At 41.2% G+C, this 22,174-nt stretch overlaps 1 protein-coding gene across 6 annotated transcripts in view; it reads right to left on the bottom strand.

Annotated features, from left to right (window-relative positions):
* ITPR2 (inositol 1,4,5-trisphosphate receptor type 2) overlaps positions 1 to 22,174 on the bottom strand; it is a 248,316-nt gene that overhangs the window by 156,246 nt on the left and 69,896 nt on the right. For 4 of the 6 annotated variants that reach the window (XM_074539167.1, XM_074539169.1, XM_026790772.2 and 1 more), the window contains 11 exons: positions 18,891 to 19,045; positions 17,416 to 17,515; positions 17,135 to 17,295; positions 14,832 to 14,973; positions 13,930 to 14,088; positions 12,892 to 13,064; positions 10,635 to 10,754; positions 10,348 to 10,533; positions 9,504 to 9,755; positions 8,509 to 8,653; positions 7,432 to 7,582 (listed from right to left, as the gene is read on the bottom strand). In XM_074539167.1, coding sequence (XP_074395268.1) covers positions 7,432 to 7,582; positions 8,509 to 8,653; positions 9,504 to 9,755; positions 10,348 to 10,533; positions 10,635 to 10,754; positions 12,892 to 13,064; positions 13,930 to 14,088; positions 14,832 to 14,973; positions 17,135 to 17,295; positions 17,416 to 17,515; positions 18,891 to 19,045 — 1,744 coding nt within the window. The remainder of the gene's footprint in view (positions 1 to 7,431; positions 7,583 to 8,508; positions 8,654 to 9,503; positions 9,756 to 10,347; positions 10,534 to 10,634; positions 10,755 to 12,891; positions 13,065 to 13,929; positions 14,089 to 14,831; positions 14,974 to 17,134; positions 17,296 to 17,415; positions 17,516 to 18,890; positions 19,046 to 22,174) is intronic. The other 2 variants (XM_074539170.1, XM_074539168.1) reach the window with 1 other exon arrangement.

Raw genomic sequence — 22,174 nt, forward strand, 5'->3', positions numbered from 1 at the left:
ATACAAACTCTCAGCTGCCCAGCTATGGTGAAACTCCATCAAACTTCACCTCCTCCTGACATTCTGCAGATTCTGGGCTTTTTTCCTATCCCCAAAACCACTGAGCTGTGTCAAGCATGGCTTTCATGCCATAGACATTAGTCCAAGGAAATAAATACATACATCAGCATGCTGGCCTTGAGGGTAAAAAGCACCATGGGAATCAAGCCTCCTAGCTGAGTTACATCTGTAAGACAGATATTGATTCCTAGAAGAGCAATGGTCTCTGGAATCCCATTAATGCACGTGTCTCATAATGAGGGAAAAGTAAGGAAGGAAGAGAAATGGTTCATGCCACAGAATTAAGCTCTCAGTCTGACCTCCCCTTTGGTCTGGCAGTACTCTGCACTGAACAGCAGTTTCTTCTCTGTAGCTAACTGTGACTAACACAGTTAACTCTCCTTTTTCCTCTTATAACCTTTCTTTTCTTGTAAACTGCTGGTATAAATTATTGCTCCAGCCTGCCAGGCAGCCACTGCCTCATTAGCCCTGCTAATCAAAGTATGCCTCAAAGAGGATACTGCAAATTGTTAACTAGACAAAAGTGCAGGTAACAGATGCAGGGCTGAGAAACAGTGGAGTAATTTTGAATAGTCTTGGATGAAATCTGGTCCTTGGACACAGAGGACCCATAGGGACCACAGAAAAGGCAGGTGCAGCCTTGTTGTCAACCCTCTGGTGCTTCCAGACACTGTGTACCTCCACTTGCAGCCAAAAGGGCTGGAAGAAAACGTGATCTAACTGGAGCTGGAGCTGAGGAGGCTCCTGGGCTGTGTATCAGTAACAGAAGTCTGGACAAGAGTCCCCTGACACACAGATCACAAACATTCCTCTGCAGAGAGAGGCAGCAGATCTCACCAGCACTGAAGATGTTACAGGGCTTGCAAGGGTTGCAGGTGAAGAGAGGAGACGAGAATGTTGACCTCATGTTCAGAAGGCTTGATTTATTATTTTATGATATACATTACATTATTACTATGCTAATAGGAATAGAAGGAAAGTTCCCAGAAGCTAGCTAAGCTAAGAATAGAAAAGGAATGAATAACAAAGGAGCTGTGTCCCGGCAGAAAGCAAGAACAGCTCTGCCATGAGTGGTCAGTAAATCCAAACATCCACCCGAGACCAATCATGGATCCACCTGTTGCATTCCACAGCAGCAGATAACCATTGATTACATTTTGTTGCTGAGGCCACAGCTTCTCAGAGGGGGGAAAAATCCTAAAGAAAGGATTTTTCACAAAATATGTCTGTGACAGAAGACTCCAGGAGAAGGCGAGGCCCCCCTGTCCTGCCCCCTGGCAGGATGGAATCTTGTGCCCTTCCAGCTGCAGGAGGAACACACCACCAAGATACTGACCCAAGCACAACATGAAGCAGCTGGGATATCTGACCAACAGTTTGAACAAGTAAAAAGAGCCATCTCCTTAGGCAGTTGTGGGCAACACATTTAACATGAGAATCACAGAGGTGGGAGCAATTTAGGCTTATTACAGGCAGTTTTTAAAATTTATTTTTCCAAAAAGACTGAGCAAAGTCAACCAAAAGACTCCCACTGATATCAGTGGACAGTGGCTCAGGAAAATTGTAGAGCTCCTGAGGGACAGATACACTCTGCAGATAACCCAGATTTGTACCACTGAGGGCTTTTCCAGCTAGTGCCCAGGGCTGTGAACTGCATCCCAAGACATATGCAGCTCAAATTCAGGGATGTATTTCCTGGCATGTCATTATTCTCATTCCCAAACAACAGTAACTAAACAACACTGAGCTGCATGGCAAATGTGTGGCTTACCTGCTGCTACTACCATGTTGCTTCCTCCTTCAGACCTGACATATGCTGTAGTTGCATGGTTTGACTAAAATCAGCTATTTGAAAGAGCAAATAGCACCTAGAGAAAGATGTGCATTTTAATTCACAGAGAATAAATTAGCAGTATTGGACAAGACAGATTGGCTTCTTACTCTGGAATGATACAGCAGGGTGCACTTACTAGGAGAGCAATGACTTTACCTTTTAATTAAAACTGCAAGAGATTATAATGTTCATGAAAGGTGCCAAAATGACAGCAGTACTAAATGAAATCCTCATTTTCTCCTTAAAAAAAAGATATCTCTTTAGGATAGAGGTAGTATATTTTGTACACCCCATATATTTTTTTTTATCTAAAAGGGAAAAAAAAAAGAAACAGAAAACAGCTTCAAATATGCACAAAAATAATTCCAAGTTAAGACACACTGACTGAAACAAAAAAAGAAGATGGTTGCAAGATTTCAAGTCAGTTCATTTTTAGGGTGCAATCTAGATAAGAAGCATTTCCAAAAATATACATCTTTACTTTTTACAGGATCTTGTCTCATAAATGCTTCTTAGCCAGCTTTCTTCAATCTGTCTTCATCAAATAAGGTCACCCATGAAACTACATGTACATTAAATTTAATTCTGGTTCAAGTAACTGACAGTGGCATTAAAACTAAGTTTTTTAAAGGAAGTAACAAACATTTACAATAATGTAAGGATCAACAGGACAAGGGAGAATGGCTTCACAGTGACAAGAGTAAGTTTAGGTTGGATATCCAGAAGAAATTGTGCCTTGTGAGGGTGCTGGGGTGCCCAGAGCAGCTGTGGCTGCCCCTGGATCGCTGGCAGTGTCCAAGGCCAGGCTGGATGGGGCTCTGAGCAAGCTGAGACAGTGGAATGTGGATAGTAGAGTTTAAATGAGACGATCATCAAGGTTCCTTCCAACTCAAGCCATGCTGTGATTCTGTGATTTTCGAATCTTTGCCAAACCAAGACAGAGAAACCCAAGAAAACATCAAGGACTACCTCCGCCACCAAGGTGGCTCCAAATTTAAGCAAAGGAGGGAAAAGGACTTCTAAATGTAAAAGGTTAATTAAGTCTTCATGTAACTTCCACTAAGCCTAAAAATACATTCCATTTTGCAGATTTGCCTCAACAGTTCAACACTTGTCATATATAATTCCTCACTTAACAAGTAGTTTTCCTGAAGTAAGTGGGTGTACTTAAGAAATAAATATTAAACAGGGAAGAAGACTCAAGTCTGCTGGTTGAAAATTTGGTTCTTTCAGTTCTGAGGTGCACACCTCCAGGAAAGCCTTCCACAGCCAAGACTCACTACATCCTCCCACCCATCATTAATGTATTTCCCAAAATCCTGACTACAGTTTTCACAATGTGGACTGGTCAAACCAGTCAGGAATCCAGCTCACCAGTTCCCAACAACTTCACATTACCAGAATCAGATGCTGGAAACTTTTGTTGCTACTGACATAGAAAAAGTAAATGGAAAGACAGCATAACCTACCTGTCCCCAAATTTATTCAGCACTGATTTCCCATAGAAATCAATACATTTTAAGAAAACTAAAATACAAAACCTATCATGTAAAATACATAGATCCTGACCAAAATTCTCAGCTTCTACAGAGATGCCATCTTCCATCTACTACAACTGTAGAGTAGAAATTATATGCCTTATCCCCTTTTCAAGTCATTTTGGGCAAACCCCTTTTCATGTAATTTTTCTTAGAATCTGAAAATAACTGTGATTCTGAATTGGCATAACTATTGACAAAGTCTTGTTGTTAAATATAGATTTACTATCAATCTATGCAAATTTACACTTAAATGGTGATGAAAATTAAAATATACAGAACCTAAGCTGGTATTCAGTAGCACTTTTTCTACAAAAGATTTACAGGATCATGCCCCTAATGCCTGATAAAACTTACACATATTTGTTTATACCAATAAACTGTCAGTCTCAGACATCATGACTTGCTTTCAGTGTTTGTCAAAACTGGAGTTATGAGCTACACTTCAAAGCCCTAAGCTCAAGGAATGAAATACATGTTCTTACTGAATTAAAGCTTATGCCTAGACATTTGTGATCCCTGACTGGAAGCTTTAAAAAACCCACTCAGCCAATAAACAAACATAAAAACCCAATAAAAGCCCCACAACTTCTATAAACTCCAAAATTTAAACTTCCATACATTGACAATATAGATACAAAAATCACAACAGAAACAATCATATCTTTTTGTTTGTTTAAAGAACATAGATGTAGTGATTTTTGCAACTCAGGAAAGCTATTTTTTCTTTAGAAAGGAGCTAGGTTAACCTGCACATCCCTAGAGTAATAATGTGTTGGAGGGACACCTACCTGCAATATTCTGCAAAGGTTTGGTATGGCTGTTATAAGCATTGGACCTGCCAGAGAGGATGCTGCAGTCTGCAGAGATGTGAGAGAATGGAATCTGACCTCCTCTAAAGGCAAGAACTCACCCTCACACCTCCCTGGCTGGAGAGAGAGGTCCCACCACCCTGAAAGAGGGCAGGGAGCAATCCATCTGTCTGTGTTTTATGGAAGCTATGAATAAGAAAACACTTGCTGGAAAAAATCAACAGACCATTCTGATTTTAGAAACTGCCATCACATTTTCCAAAAATCTAAAAAAGCTGACTGAGGTAATTCCTACTTTCACCCTTTTTAATAGCCTAAGAAACCAGTATTGTAAATAAAAAGAGACAATAAAAAGCCAGGACAGGTAACTAATAAAACAACAAACATGTTCTGAGCAACACAGTTTTATAAGAGAGGATATCTGTGTAAAAAGAGAAGGGAACCCTTGCATGTACAATCTCATAATTGCTGATAAAATGGAAACCCAATGTATACTTATAGCTCTGCATGGTGAACAGTCCTTAGTCTCAGAGTGAGGGGAGATCTAGAAAAAATTCCTAAGACCAATTTCTGTGCTTGCCTGTTCATTCCTCAGGATCCAGTGCATCCTGGACAAGACAGACCCAGACTCCACAGGACTCAGGGAGCACCTGTGCTTCTGGACTCACCCTTGGGATCATCTGCAGTCCAACACAAGAGAGGCCCAGAAGTTCCAGCCCAGCACCACCCCTCAGTGGTGCAGTGTGCAACTAAAGTGGTGCTGGTTGATTCTTGCATGGTTCTCCTCAATGAAAAGCACTCCCCTGTTTTGCTCAAGTTGTGATTTTCAGACATGAAATACGTTCTTTGAACATGAAGCTCCATGAGCTGGGTGCTCAAAGATAGTGAAAAGGAGTTAATAAACTGCTTCAACTTCATCCTTGTGAAACATGTATCTTTACAGCTCATGGGTAGGTAAGTTTGCACCTCCAGGGAAAGCAGGAGGAAAGGCAAGATGCTTGGACACAGCAGTTAAATACTCAGGATCATGCTGTCTCAAGTGCAAAACGAATGCACACTTTAAGTAGTTGATAGTTTCTCAATCAGAAAAGAAATGGGTGGTTAAAGAAAAGATCTGCCCACCCAAAGGCATCCTTTTCTTTTACAAAGACTGTAGAAGGCTCTCCAGGAAGTCTTACAGCTATTTCTACATAGAAACACATTGTCTCACCACAGCAAAGTTTCAATGCCTGTTTATAAGTCTAGACAGAACAGCCAATATCTCCAGGCTCCTGTAAGATTGCAGACAGGACTGACAACAGTCTGCACCAGCAAAAAAACCTCTCCAAAGCTTTCTAGACATAGTTAGTAGAAAAAGGGGAAAAACCCCCACCAAACAAACCAAACCAACCCACAGGTAATTAACAAGAGAACATTCATGGATTGTCACATCCTGATCTGAACTGATGAGTTTTTGAAAGGTAAACATCCATGGAGACAACTACAGCAGGAAAGAAATTTAAATAATCTGTATAAAGGCTGAAGGTAATAAAAAAAAATCACACCTTTGTTCTCTGCCTTTTTTGCTGAAAGAACATGAGACAAAACTAGGTTTCTGACAAAAAGTTCCCAACAGGGCTCCAGTACATGGCTGAGTACTACTAAAAAGGCTACTAAGCTCCCATTTGCAGGGTGGTGCCATTTGCAACATTCCTTCACTCATTTATTTCAAAGCAAATTCATTGATTTGCATGGAATTGCCAAGGAAATTCATGTAACTGAGAGCCGGTCTGTTTGCATTTAATGGGTGTTTCCTTCCTCTCTTAGATAGCTTGAAAGGAAACCCTTCTGCAGAAATAAAAGGGAATTAAGGACAAAACATGATTTTATGGGTAATAAATGTGAGTAAAAAAACACTAAACAAGATGTATAGTCAGGATTAAAGGCTTGGGCAGAGTGAGAACTAAGCAGAAGAACCACATCTGCATGTCCCATGTTGCAAATATGCCAAGATTGTGTCTGGAGTCAAACTGTGTCCGGAGCCATTTAAGAGGAGAGTCTGCAATGCAGTCTTTCAGGGACAAAAAAGGAAAACATAATTCCAAGTGTCTGGGCATACAGTCTTTTCTCTAGTGCTGAGGAGGGACTGCAGCCAGCTACAGCATGACTTGGTGTGCACTGCATTGCAGGAAAGACTTCCAGAGGGTGTCAGTAAAGTCTGCTGGCAGTGATGGAGAGAAGATCAAGAGAACCAAGCATATGACTTCTTGGTTCAGAGATGACAATGACAGTCTACACCTCTCCAGAGTGTGTGAGCCTCAAAGAAAAGAGTTGTGAAGAACAGCCCGCTCCTGCAGGGCATTTGTGGGAGTGACTGAGCAAAATGATGATTAGAAAAACTCAAGGCTGGGAAAAGGCCTCCCAGAGAAAGCACAAAATAATTGTTTCCAACAAGACAGCTCATCCATTTTGGTGCTGTGAGCCAGCTGGGTGGCAACACCAGCTACATATTAAAACAGAATTTGCCATCAGTCAGTGTTCTGGACCCTCAGCCCACACCACTGTCACGCCTCTCTCCCACTCACACAGGAAAACTAAATGCTACATTTCAGCACCTTCCTGGCATGCTCATTCTTCAATCCAGTTTTAAACCATGGTAGCAAAGGCAGTGGGACATACAGAATAGTCCTAGGGTCATCAGAGAGGCATTGTGGTCTGGGTTCACAAAAGCATACTCTAAGCAGACAAACACAGGCAGAGGATGGCCTTCTCTGGACTTCCTTTGGGTACTTCTGCCATTGTGGGACCAGAGCATCTCATTCTCCCTTTCAGTGAAGTGCTAAGAAGATTAAGAATCAGTTGAGCCACAGATGAGCCACCATAATCCCTGTGCCCAGGCAAATGCTGCTTGAACTCCCTTGGGATGTTCAGAGCAAGGGGCATTGAGATTTAAAACTAAATCTGAAAACTCCAAATAAGCAAAGGAGCGGCAACACCAATGCAGTACCCAAAAGTCATGAAGGATGCAGCTCTGTACAAAAAAGTTCCTTTTTAGCTGGTCATCTTAATGCCCTCTGCAATGCATTCCTGTAGGTGGGCTGATGTGGGAATACAGAACCTTGAAAGAGTAATGAGATTTTCCATAAATTATTTCCAACTTAAAAAGCTAATTACCCACTGGAATAACAGTCTGTGCTGCTCATCTCACCTCCATCCTGAAACTTGCTCAGCCTTTCGAAGTATGATGAGATGGGAACTTGAACAATATCCAGAATTGCCAGCAGCGTCCGGGTCAGCCTGAGAAGCTCACTAAAACTATAAAAGCCAAAGTATATGAGGTTTCGGGCCAGATGTACCACCTAGGAGAAAAAGAAAATAAAAATGAAGGAAGTACTGACAGCCTTTGTGGTTTTCAATTGCATTTCACACAGCAGTTTCCACAGAAATTCAGATGTTGAGTGCATTCAAACTAGCACAAGTCTTGCCACTGATTTTTGGACTAAGGCAAATGACCTTAAATATTTGTCAGGATTAGACAAAGCAATTGATCAGTCAGGTTACAGCAGACAGCAAAACCAAGGTGAAATTTAGGAAGGCTTGAGAGGATAAAATTGCATCTGTGAAAATATATAAGATCTAGAAGAAAGACTCTGGGAAATTATTTAAAAAGGCAGCAGCCTTGGGGAAGATGGAAGTCAGCAGAAGAGTAAGATGACTGTTGTAGGTTTGCACAGAGGTGATTTCAGATGACCAGAGGCAAAAGCAACAAAGATAAGTAGGCAGGAGGAAGAACTATAAATGCTGTAAGCATTCCCCTTTATTCTTTGCTATGTGAACCTAGAAAATCTAGGCCTATCTTAAGTTTCTGTTAAGAATTTCACACAATGTTTAAACCACAGGATTAGATTATCCAGAGTGTTTCAGTAAGTGTAATACCCTATGCAGAAAACAGCACTTACTTATACTGAAGAATCCTTACAAATTGTTTCACTAATTTAGAAAGAACAGAAATATTCACCATTCACTCCCCAGAAATCCCCTCTCCCTCCACTGAAATGCAGCCACCCCAGGAGAAGGAAAGAAAGGTTAGAAAAATACAGGAGACAAGAATATTATTTTCTGCAGTACCAGTCAGCACCAAGAACAACAGAATTAGGAACAAGTGCTTCTTTAGGCTGTTTTACACCAACATTTATTCTGCAACTGGCTTTATTTTGAAAGAAGCAACGTCATCTTATCTGAAATGAGGAATAGTGTAAGTAGGATGCAGACAGCTGAGAAGTACCTCAAATGTAAGTTTGTTTTTCTCTTTGTCTCCAAAGGGAAAGGGCTGATTCACAACTTCTTTCAAGTACTCTTCTACAAATTCCATTGTTAATGCAAACTTTGTCTTCATTTCATTCCTTGAAGAGTCAGTGAAGGAATCATACCTACAATACAAGGCACAGAAAGAAGGAAAATTAATTATCTCTAATATCAGGATCAGCCGTCACTAAAGAAAAAACAAACCAGTCATGACCCTCTGAGATTACTTATTTCAGCTCTCTGGAGATATGGAAAGTGGATGCCCAAACCTTCCCTTCAACAGTACCAGGAAAGGGAAGAATACAGACAAGATATTACCACTTCTGTGGCAGATAGTACTCTTAAATCTTGCTGTGGCAATTCAACAAGGTCATTAACAGAAACAACACTGCCTGATGCACTGCTGTGCTTCTTCCTCTGTCTCTCCAGCCAGATTTTCTCTGGCTGGGAGCATCCCAGTGCTGCTGCTCCATCAAATCAGTGGAGCCAGACAGGGTTTCCACTGAAATCAATGGTTCTTTCTCTAAAATTAAATTTAACACATGCTTAAGTACTTCACTAAGTGAAGGCCAAAACCTCTGTTAGTTGTTTGTGGACAGAGGCTGTGTCTTAATTCTGGGTTCCCAGCTGTGGCTTTCCGTTGAACTTGAGGTATAAAACCGAGTTCCAGCCTAGCAAACCTGTCATGTGAGACACAAGGGGATTACTTGGAGTGCAGCTGGTCTGAGGAAAGGCCATTCCATCTTCCCCAGCTTGTCCAATAAAAAAACATAGTGAAAAATAAAATTTAAATATTTAATGATTGAAAGCTGCCCACTGAAGATTCCAAGAATAACAATAATTAATAGTTCATGCTCTGCAACAAAATGCCTTTTCACACACATTTTGTGGACTCTGGACATCTACAACCATTTTGCTCTGAGACTAACCCTACAAAGAGTTTTTGTACTTTAGTTTGAAGCACTTTCAACTCACTCATGAATGGTGATCTTGGTAGGAATTTCAGTCCACAATCTGGCGTACTTGACAGGCACCACAGACTCCTGGGGATCTCTGTCCACGTGCATGTGCAGCATCAGGCGGCAAAAGGAAGCCCGCAGGTCATAGGGGAGGCTCTCATCAGACATACACCTGAGGATCAAGTCCACTGACAGCTGGGCAGAAATCTGGTTGATGGCGAGATACTGGCGGTCCAGGCACATTCTTGCAAAGAGGTTCAGTTGGTACCTTCAAAAAGAAAAAGGTAATAATGTGGTATTCAAGGAAATGGGTTGGAAATGAAAGAACACACCTCGGAATCTCATGTTACAAGCCTGTTGCGAGCCTTTCTGATATAAATCCTAAAAAATAACAAGAGTGATCTTGTTACGTAAGGGAGCATCTTGACATTAAAATTATTTGTTCAATTGTTGCTTCAATTTTGTAAAACATTATTCCACGATCCCATTTCTTTTCTAATCCTCAAGACACTCAGGACACTTGCTTATCAGATCATGCCTTGCTTCCAGGGCAGCACAACCTAAAATTAAAGCTCAATAAATAAAAGCTTAGAGGCAAAATAAAAGACACACAAAGAGATGCGATGAGCAAAGGAAACTCAAGATTGGCCTGGAGTAGGCAGCAGAGACTGCAATAACTCCCACAAGAAAAACTTGAAATGAACTCTTAGTCTCAGTTTCTGGCATGAAATTGATTTAGTGATATTTTTCTTTCACTACTCTGGTTTCCTTTTTTGATATTGCCAAATGAACTGGATAAGAGCAGCACTGGGGGTCTTCAGAGAGTTTACATTTCCTTCCCCTTGAACAAGCAGTTTTACCTGTAGTAGGTAAGAACTTCTAAATCAGCTTTTGTGCCCTCCTTTGCCTCCTGAGCCAGATGCCTGATGGCTTTGCCGTGAGGCTCCTTGTTGCTGTCGATCCAGTAAAGCCACACCTCCTCTTCATCAATGTCATCTGAGATGACTGGGCATTCCAGGGGATTGTCCATTTGGGTTGAAACCAGCCTGCAAACACAAACCACTCGCAATGGAGCCACGAGCAAAGTGCTGGGAATTTAAGAGAGCAAACAACAAAAAGGTGGCATGTTCTGATTACAGATACTCACTTGGTCTGGATGAGAATATCAGCATTCCCTGGGCTCAGCATAAACTTGCAGATGAGTTCCTGAGTTACTGGTATTGCTGTGGTGTTAGATACACACAGGTCTGACAGATAATCCAAGAATCTGCAGTCAAAAAACCACAGATGCAGCAGAACATGAGACTTAAACTACTACTGGGGAACTGCAGTAGAAATCTAGCACTCAGCACTAGAGGATGGGGAAACTACAGGGACTCTGTATCATGATATTTATCAACATATGATCTCTGCCAATTCGTACTCTTGCAACTCACAACACCTTCCACTAGATCAGGTTACTCCAAGCCTCATCCAACCTGGCCTTGAACACTGCCAGGGAATGCTGGGGCTACCAGAGAAGAGTGCAGATCTGTCAGGACCTGCAGAGAGGAGTCTGCATTCAAAGAGGTCATTCCATTTAAAGCAGAAAGAACAAAGCTTTGCAGAGAAATCATCTTCCTATTAATTTGTCTCTCAAATTTAGGTCTTCTGATGTTTAACAAGGTTCAGGCTGAGGGTTTCCTCACAGCTGGGACATTCATTAGGTACGTGGGTTTGTCTCTTTTCAGGGATTCCTGTGTGTGCAGTAACAGTAATCCATTTTTCAGCCTTTGACACACTGCAGTACAAAAAGGGCCTCTTCCTTCTATGTAGTTTCCACTTTCCATTATAGGAACTAAGTATCTCTGAGCCCACCACTCCTCTAGCAAATGTGGCTAAAACTGAGCAAGGTGCTCAAGAGCTGGTAGGGGAGCAGATGTGAATGAGCACACACAGATCATGTATTCCACTTCCTTAGAAATCTACATACAAACTCTGACCATCTCCTATCAGCCATCCAAGGATCCAACAGTTTGAACCTCTAAGCACAGACCACAATCCTCACTAAAGTCTGGGAACTGTAGTGGGTGAGTACAGACAGCATTTTTAGAGTAGACTTAGGAAAAAATCCACCCACATAACTGAAACAAAGCTTTGTGGCAACTGGTAATTAAAAGTGCATAGCAATCACAAAGATAAAATTAAGCAAACAGCACATAATTACATGGAATTCTGGGGAAGTCACCTGGTTGGAGCCAAAACTCAGGAAGGTTTTTATTTTGTAGCTCATGTGTTTTAGAGCAGAATGCCACAATTCTCACTCACCCCAACAGCGCTGCAAAAATCTACAAGACTCTCCATAAAAATCAGTGTAAAGATCAAGTCTTTACTGTTCAGATTACACCATTCTGGCAAGGAGCAATTTTGAAACATTTATTGCTCCTGAACTCCTCAAAGAAGTGGATACACAGCAGTTGCATGATGTGGTTATGGCACAAATTCCATTACATCCTCCACCACAAGAAAATGCAATGTGCGATTTTCAATAAACACAGACCCTTCAGAGACAGAGCTGATCCTGTGATTTCCTCTTCATTTTGACCAAACCAAACACAGCTGAGCAGGAGAGAGGCAATGAGATTACAGAGTGAGGCCAAAGAGGCATATAGAAAATAATTGAGGCAGTGAAGCACCAAGGCCTTGAGCAATATCCTTAAAGGCTACCTGGAAAATGGTATTCCCAATTACAGAGGACAATATTTGGCCTTCAGTACATTCATTTCTCATACTTGTATTACTTTGCTCATTTTACAACTGAAAATCCAATCATAAAGAGATTTTTCCATTTAAAAATAAAGAAATCCAATTCTTTTATATTCTGACTTGAAGCTTGTTAAAAAAAAAAATCAGCTGAGTGAAGTTCAAGGCCAGAAATTTTAATTTGGAACAAAATCCAGTCTAGGACACAAGTTTATGGGATCTTCACTGTTCTATGTCCTTTTCAGGTCTGACCTGGAATCAGAATCTGCAGGAAAACGGATATTAATAAAAGCTTAGAAAAATTGACATTTGTGTATAACTTGCACCAGGATTATTAGCAGGGGAACCAACACAAGTGGCAGTTTCACAGAGGAGCTGCAGAGCTGGGAGAAATTTAACTTTTTCTCAATTTGTCTTTGCCCCAGTCAGAACTGAGACCAAATTTTCAAGGTTGTCCTGTAAAGTATGAGCCCTCTTTTCAGTAACCTATAGTTTTAAAATGTGGATATGGTTAAATTCCAAGAAGTACAGGTAGTTCTGATATTTCCTGTACAGGTGGGCTTTTCATTTGCCAGGTCAAAACAGGGAGAAAGAGACATCAAAGCAATGAATAGCATGCAATTCACAGCTCCTGCAAAAATGCTACATGGACCACTTCAAACCTTGGCTCTCGATTTCTCCTGAGTAAATTCACAAACGTCTCTATTTCTTTAGCCGTGATGTGTTTCTCTAGCAGTTTTCTGTTGTTGTGCAACAAAGCTGTGATGGTGTCTTCTGCCAGGATATCATAACCAATCTGGGACTGCATGACGCAGAAGTTCTTAGCAATATACTCCTGAAAAAAGGAAGAATTCCCGTGATGACCTGCTGAGCAGCAGTGCTTTCTCTTTTACAAACAAGGGGCATCCAGCTTTGTTAGCAATCAAAATAACACTCAAAACTTTCCTCTCTGAACTGGCCTGTACAAAAGAACTTCTGAATACCTCATATATGTACCCTGAGAAAAAGATTCTATATTAGGGATGACTAACTCTTCTTATTCTTTCATAAACCAAAGGAATGAATCCATGCAAATATATATAAAATTCAAGAAATGGCAACCTCTTTTTTTTTTTAAAAAAAAAAAGGAAAACTGAAAGGTTTTTATAGTGTTTAAGAAGCTTTTTCCCTGAGTCTTCCCTCCTCCTTTTCTCTCCCTTCAGGACAGAAATATTTCTGTAAAACACTGGAAAGAAAACAAAGAAGGCCACACAGCAGTTCAGGCTTTTATCTCCAGTCCCTTTAGTCCACGTTCTGAAATACCTCCGCTCACAGGGAGTCTCCAGCAGTGGGAAATCAGGCTACCTGATATAACAACCTCTGCTCTGACTCACTGCCATCCCTCTACAAATATTTAAGCAAGAGCAACAGACAGCTTTGCAGATTTCCCACTTTGCAATCCAGGCTCCAAGAACATATTTTTAATAACAGAAAGCTCATGAATGAAGCAGTGAGCCCCAGTCTCAGTCTGCAAAAGTACAAAGTGAGCTTGTGATATTCATTGTTGAACTTTCAATTCACACACTACTAAGCTATACACACACAAAAAAAGGCCTTTCCCCATTACCACAGAATCCCACTTGTAAGGATAGAGCACCATGTCAAACCCAGGACATATAATTATAGAAATCAGGAGGAAAATTATCTTTAATACCACTGACCTGGTTCTTCCTATAGTCCTGTTGGGAGTGTCTTAGAACTCTGTAACATAATCTTAACATGTATTTGTAGGGAGCATATCTCTGGTCGCCCAGGTCTTCAAGTCTCAGCATTGATCCTTCACCTTTGTCCTTAAAAGGAGCTTTGAGGATGCCAAATATCTGTTCAAAATCAAAATCACTGAGAGTGAAAACCAGACCCAGATTTTTGCTGAACTTACATAATGGAAGTTCAGCAGAAATCAAAGACAATGGAAATGTGCTCTGACAGGATCAGCACAACAGCCTTGACTAAATACAAGTGGGAACACAATCTGAGACATCACAGCTTTATGCATTTGGGGTTAGCTTTACATTTCCCACCAACCTGATTGATAGTGCTTTTTCTTTACTATCCCCAAATTTAAACAGTTTTAGTTACGTCTTAACTTTGGATAATTTAATGATGGAAAAGGAGGACAACACTAGCTTCTGTCCAGTCTCATCCTTTTCCCTTTTTTTAAAATTTCTTTCAGTTGACTTCTCAATAAGAACATAAATTTTATTTACCTGCAAGTTTGCCCTCGTGCAGAGTTCCACAGGGGGACTGTGTGGGGAACACTTGCAGGATTGGGACAACATTCCATGTTCATCTCAAATTTTCTAAACAATTTGCTTTCAAACATGATCTTAAATCTTATCAGAACCACATGAAATTAAGAGCCTTCTGCAACTCCTTGTGCTTGACTCTGATTTAGGGACCAAGAGATGAGCTTTGACAAAGTAGTGTCATTTCTACCCAATCCAGAGAGACACAAACCCAACCTGGCATAAGCCAACTTACCCAAAAATAACTTTTTCTCACATCATTCTCTCCTGCAATCTGTTTGCAAATACAATTAAGTTATTAACACAGTAGGACATACCTGAGCCAATATATTTTGCTCCCTCATTAATTTCTGTCGTTCCCGGTTTGGCTTGGTAATGATCACATCCAAAACTTCTTGCCCGTTATTGGGCACATCAGCAACAAAGAAAATGAGATCTTCCAGTAGCTTGGTAACAAACCTAGAATGAACAGACAAATCATTACTATAAACAGTCACTCCACACCTGCTAGGATTCATTAAGAATGAGAATCACATTTATGCTAAGCTTTACCTGGCACAATGGAACTTCCACCACTGCAAAGTTAAGTTTGACATGTACATTAAGGATTTCAAGCCTTGGTTCAGCAGAAGCTTAAATCAATCACAGGGCTGTTTGCCAAGGCATTAAACAACAACCAGAGGGAAAACAAGAGAAAAATACAGGCTGTTGGATTGATATACAGTATTCAGAGACCCAAAATCTATACCTGGTGGCCTCAAGGCCCAGGAGCAGTAAAAAGAAACTTACACAGCCTAGCAAGGATTTTTATGCTTTATCATGGGTCCATGAAACAAGATGATGGACTCACCAGAGAAATAAAAACATTCTGCCACTAGCTAATTTCCCTACTGACCCATGAAACTGTTTCATATATACATTTTTTTCATAAATATATTCACATATAACTGTTTTCCTATATATACTGACCCAAGAAACTGCATTTGTTTCACTCTTTGCTAAACAAAATATTTGTCAGAAGCAGGTGCTAAAAACAACAGAGGCAGTAGTAATTCCTTCTCTCCCACCTTCAGAAAATGCAAAAAGACAGAATATAAATGGAAAAAAAAGAAAACAAAGTCATCCCTGCCTCCTTGTTACTAACACCTTGCCAGACATGCAGTGAGAAACACAGATGTCCACAGATTTCAAAGAATATCCCTTAACAGCACCAGCAATCTTTTATATGAAAAACTCAGCATCATCTCAATTTGATCAATGTTATTCATTAGTCCCCAACTAACAAATCTGCCAACTATGAAAGAGGCAGGAAAATTCCCAAGAGATTTTCAGTCACCTGTGGGAGCCAGACACAAAGTTCCCATTACCCACAAATGAGCTGGGCTGCTCACCTAAACCTTCTGAGTGAAGGAGTGTGTCACCCCCACAAAACAAAGCAGAAGAGGCAGCTGTAGGATGGAGCAATAAGGAATAAACTGAGAGACTCCTACTTCTCTATGCCACAAGGTGATAGGACAGGAAGAAGATGGTTTGGGGTTTTTTCCAAAGGAAATCACAAGAACTAACAAATAATGGCACTGTTGTGAAACAGCTCTGAATTGTTTTACACGTTTGTTGCATCAATCTGTCAACATCAAGACCTGACAATACTGACAGTGACAGGTTCATACAGAGATGTCCCATCTGGACACTGTCGTATCCCTCTCTGCGTCGACTCAATCATGAAATAGCCCCCACAGCTTATCAAGGCTGAGTCCCAACACCCAGGCATTAAAAATCTGCATGTTGGGATATTAAATCATCTGGTCTAATTTCTACTGGAAACTGACTGCAAAAATTCAGTTTCATCACCATAAAGCAACATTTTTAGAAAAAAAAAGTTGTATATGATGTACTACAGTTATGAATTCACACTGCCAGAGATGTTGTCTTATATTCAGTTTAACCACAGGCAGCTGAAGACAAATAGTGAACTGCATCACTGGCAGTGGAATTTATCTGGCTACAATGTACAGCAAATGTACTACAAAATCCCTTGATTCGGGGGAGGGTGTGAGGAGCAGACATCTCAATAGCACCACAGAAAATATGGGGATGAATACAAGGGGTAAACACCAAATTGATGTAAAATAGAAAAAGAGAACAGGGAAAATAGGAATGAGAAAGCAAATGGAGAAGCTTTTCAGTCACACTGAGACCTCCTTCAAGGCTTTTGCAGATTTGCAGTGTGGTAAACTTCACACAAGTCCAGAGCCCTGCAGAGCTGCTTTCATGTACATGAGAATCAGATGCAATACACCCTCACATTACAGCTCAGAAGCAGATTATCAAAAGAAATCCAGACAAAGACATTTGCCCAGGGAGCTACCCATTTATTTATGTGGCCAGTGAGCAGGGGAAGTGCTGTTTACCCCCCTTTTACACAGGCGATATACAGACCAGCCCGAGGAACAGCAAGGATGCTCCAACAGAGGTAGCATGTAACCCCAGGCTGGCACTCTCAGAACTGAAGTGTCCTCTCCCAGTTGTCTCCGTCCATGTGGATATCACCTACCCATGACTGTGTTACCATGAGTAACCAAACATCAATTTAGCAGGGGAAAAAATAAAACTCACTAACCTCCTTTCATTCTGGGTTATTGTTCCATTCTCCAGCTTTTTAACAGTTGATGCTAAAACCTTGTTGGCATCATTGGCAAAGTCCAAGTCTCTGACCTCAGAGAGAGGAACTGATACAATGGCAAAAGCTTCCTTATCCTCTTTGGTTTGGCACGTCCCAATCTGCAATAATTTTTGGTTTAAAGTGGGTGAGAAATCCTCTTACCTTTATCCTAATTATTATGCACACTTCATAGGTTAGAAGTGAGCCAGCATCAGGAACGAGTTTGGGGGTTTGTTTACCTTTAACATCACAGGCCTCTCTTCCTCAGTGTCTATGGGGATGCTGGTGCTGGTGACCCAAGTGTTGGTGCACAAGTGCCTCAGTCGGACGTAGGAGTTCCTACAGGGGACAGAGCAAACAGCAGCTGAGATGGATCAGTCCTGAGCCCGTGTGGGCAAGTGGGGTGCCCTGCAACACCTGCCTGTGGCATGAGGCTGCAGAGCAGCAGCCACACCAGCCACTGCAATAAAAAGGGGAGGTGGACCTAAAAGACACTGCAGTACTCCTTCCCTTGACTCCTTCTTTCTCACCCAGAGCAGAGCTGCAACAAGAACAGCCAGCATCTTGGGATTATGCAGAATGCAGGGTTTAAGTTTTTATGTAAGTCTAGGAGTAAAATATTCTTTAAAGGAAAAAAAACTAAAAGGAAGATGTTATAAAATCCCATCTGAACAGAAATACATTTCATGAATAAACCCAATTCTTTTATTATTTTTTTCCTGCACAATAACGAATCCTTTTAAGCTGTCACAGCACAAAAGCCAGAAAGTAAAGCTGACCGTGGTTTCACAGCTTCATCATTATGATCTGCAAACCCTTGTTCCAGAGCAAGCATTTACAGTACCAGTTCTCAACTGAAAATCAAGTGAACAAAGAGCAGATATGAGATCCTTCTAAATTCTTTCCATATGATAATCTGTGGTATTATCAAAAAGCAGAGCTGAGAAATCAATTACAATTTTAACTCTGAATTTTACTTTTGAAATATATTCACTGTGGTCTCCATTCACGCTCTCCCTTTCACGATGATGGGCTTTTGAGTATTCAAGTAAGCAAATTATCTGGCAGAACTTAGCATAGCAAACACACTTCAAAGTCACATACATCAGTATTTGTGGGTACCCAGCTTTAAAATCCACCCTCATAACAACCAGCCCCAAGTGTCTGCAAGCCCATTCAGTCACAACCAACACCGTGTGACTTATCTAACCAATCTCAGCTATGCTACACAGCTAAAATCTCAAATATTGACAATTAAAACCCAGAAGCCACTTGCTGAATACATTTGAATAACAAATGTGCTCAGTGGCATCATGATCTGTCAGGGAAATACAAGCCCAGCTCACCTCACACATTATTTTGTTGGGAACAATTCAGTTAAATCTATTAAAAGTACATTTTTTTCAAACAGTGCACAGAGCTCAATTCTATCCTCGCACAGATCTGTGCAATATTTAGACCATTATTTTTTCTCTCTCTCTAAGTGTCACTTGTTTTATCCTTGTAATTATTTTACCCAGTCACAGCAGCAGTATCATGTTTTATACATCCCTTATTTATCCATGAACACTCCTCAAATTTTAACAGAAGGATAATACTTGCTCATGTTTGCTTTTTTTCTGCTTTACTCACCAGCATAATGCCAGGAAGAAACCCTGTCAATACAGCACTATTTTCTGCCCATTTTTCTTTTCCTTTTTTTTTTTTATTTTACCTTGGAACCAGGCAATCAGCTCTCTGAAGGGTGGTGGCATCCAGTTCAAAGAGAGATGCGATGTCATTTCCGTGTGGCACAGAGACCAAAGTATACATAATCTTCTCCCCTGCCTGGCGTTTCTTCTTTGAAGCAGGAAGGTCGCCTTCTCTCTGCTGATTAGGCACAAGGGTTATTTGCTTGCATCAGAGCCCATTAGAAATTCTTCAATTACCTTGCAGACAAGTAATACATCTGAATTTTTTTTCTTTTTTTTTACCTTCGAGCAAGAATCTACCACGACTGGCTTTGGAGTAGCACAAAGGATGCACTTTGCTTCATGGGGTCTCAGGCAGTCATTAGAACAACAGCAGACCACAAGCTATAGAGGCATTGCAGCACTGGATATGCTTTTTTGGACACCTACAACCTCAAAAACCTGCAGTAGCTGCAGACCCCTCACTCCCACCTGATGTAACTACACAGTGCTGATCTGGAAAGGGCCACATTTGAAACAAGAGAATGAATGAAAATTAGATTTTTATTTAGACAAGTAGATTTTTATTTTAAACAAGTAGAGGATTTTAAAAGTAAGTAATTTGCTTCAATCTATTGTTGTTTTATGTAAGTTTGATGGCTTTTTCCTTTCAGATTGCAGAATCAGAGCAGCACGCTTTCAGAGAATCACAGAATCATTTAGGTTGGAAAAGATCTCCAAGATCATGAAGTCCACCCTTTGACAACCTCGTCACTAAACTCACCACCTTGTCAACTAAACTCGAGCCATGTCCAGTTGTTTCCTGAATACCTCCAGGAATGGGGACTCCATCACCTCCCTGGGCAACCCCGTCCAATGTTTGTCAGACCTTTCCAAGAAGAAATTATTCCTGATGCCCAACCTGAACCTCCCCTGGAGCAGCTTGAGCCCATTTCCTCTTGTCCTGTGGACACTCTCCAAAGAGCAGAAGGCAGAACATCTGCTCCATCAGGACCGGCTTGTCATGGCAAGGGGGGCAGGCAAAGCCCCAGCTGGATTGCATTACAAATCACAGCACAGGCTGATAACACACCAAGGCTGGGTCCAACACAGGTCTGATTTTACCCCCTGCAAGGGCAGGAGTTGTCCCTTTGAGGAACAGAGTTACTCAAGCAAGGCCTTGAGCAAAGGCGGGATCAGCCTCTCACCACCTGCTGAGAGCCCACAGGAATTTTGTGACCCTGCAGCACCATCCTCATATCTTTAGTCACCTCCACAGCTTTGCCTCTAGACTCCAAATGCCACCTTCCCTGAGAATATTTCTTGGCTTGATGGAGTTGCTCAGAGCTATCCACACAGCAACCAAGAGAATTATTGGTGTGAGTAAAAGCTGCTCCTCTGGGGTGCCGAGTTACATATCTTACAAAAGACTGATAACCAATTAAGAGACTGGCAGCCCAGGGCCATTCGTGTACACAGAATACATCACAGAGGGAGAGGAGAAGAGGAATGAGGAAAGCCAAAAGAGAAAAAAATCCAACCCTGGAAGCATGAAATGCTATTATAATGATTTACAATACACCACTAAGGAAGAGCTTTACAACGTAAAAGGCCAGGCTGTACTTGGTTTGCATTAGTAACTTGATTTAAACCAAACTGTAAGGGATAATCAAGGGCAAAGCTTTGATTATCCATATTGCCAATTGAAATTAAACAACAAAATCGAGGATGGGTGAAATTATGGAAGAAAGGGTTAGTTATCAACACATTTCAAGGCACATTTTGAATCCTTCCAAAACATCAATTTTTTTCATTATCAAGCTTACAAAATGCCAGCTCTCCATCCCATTACTTCTATCAAAGATGGAGAGAGCAGAAAAAAATACAGAAAGACATTTTTCCTAGGCTCCTCTAGTCATTAGGGTACTGCCACAAGTGTTTGAGAGGAAGGCTTGCTAAGACAAAGAGCAACCATCTCCTGTGACTTGCACAAGAGTAAACTCATCTGACAGTCCCCGCAACCTCTTGTATCTTATGCCCAAAAATACTACTGAAAAATGCACAAAACATTTAACCTATATGCAAGGATTGAGAAAACAGCAAATTGCTTTTGTGATTTCCATACATATTTTGTTGTACGTACTCGTGATGAGACACAAACTGAAAAGGCATAGAAACAATAAAAAAATCCTTCTGGGAGCTTAACAGGTGTGAGTCAGAGTCTAATATTAAATGAAAAACTACTTCCTACACTTCATAACAAAACAGAAAACTGAAAATCCAGTTTAAAATTCAAGATTTCTGTAAAGGAGTGAGTAGTACAGGATAGTTTAGGAGAGCATCCAAACTTTTTGATATTTTCCACAACTTACATTGAAATCTAATTAGGGTTTCCCAGAAACTACCCACTTCACTATAATTTCCAAACTGAAATGACTGGAATACAAAAAGCAGGACACTTCATAATTGTATAGTTTTCTTTTTATCCTGGGGCTCTGAGTAAAATACAGACCAAACCATGAAACCATACTAGGAGGGAACATGGACAGGACACCTGACCCAGACCGGGCAAAGGATATTGCCCACCACAGAACACCATGACCAGTGTATAAAGTGGGTGAGCTGGCAGGAGGCAAAGTCAGGTCTCCTGTGCTTTAGGAGTCCACAACCATTAGCTCTGTGGACAAGTTCACCCAGCAGTTTGGGGCTAACCCTGCTCATTCCCCAGCGACCCCAGCAGTTGTATAGATCCAGCTGAGCAACAAGTTCACCAGCCCTAAATCCCATCAACCCATCAATGTCTGCCAGGTACTAAGCTTAGTACCTGGCAGACATTGGAACAAGATCTGGTTTTTAGCCTGAGAAGAAATTCTGCTTCAACAGGGGGAAAGACAGTGCCTGCAACACAGCTAACTGCAATGCCAAGCTTAGGTGAGCAAAATCAGACCTGCACGAGAGCTGTACAGCAGCTCCAGGCTGAACTCCTCCACAAACCTCAGAACTCTCCTTACTGTGGTAGTGTGTTGTTAAGTTTCTTGTGTTATTCCCCCAATTTATGTATTGTTCTCCCCTATTATGTGTAAAATGGTTTCGTTCCCCCAGTTTTTCCCGCCACTGCTAGCCTGTCAGCTAAGTTGCTGTAGCAACTGCTATTCATAGTTGCCGATATGTAATTGCTCCTCCCCTTGGTTTCCCTTATAAGTGAAAGTTGTTTCCTCCCTGTCCAGTCAATCACTCCCTTCCTCCTCCCAGGTTTCGAGAACCTTCTCCTCTCTAGAGATGGTGGTTGGCTGGGGTCCCAGGACACCTCCTTTACCTTTTGATTATT

This window comes from Zonotrichia albicollis, chromosome 4 (genome assembly GCF_047830755.1).
Source record: "Zonotrichia albicollis isolate bZonAlb1 chromosome 4, bZonAlb1.hap1, whole genome shotgun sequence".
Classification (NCBI taxonomy): Eukaryota; Metazoa; Chordata; class Aves; order Passeriformes; family Passerellidae; genus Zonotrichia; species Zonotrichia albicollis.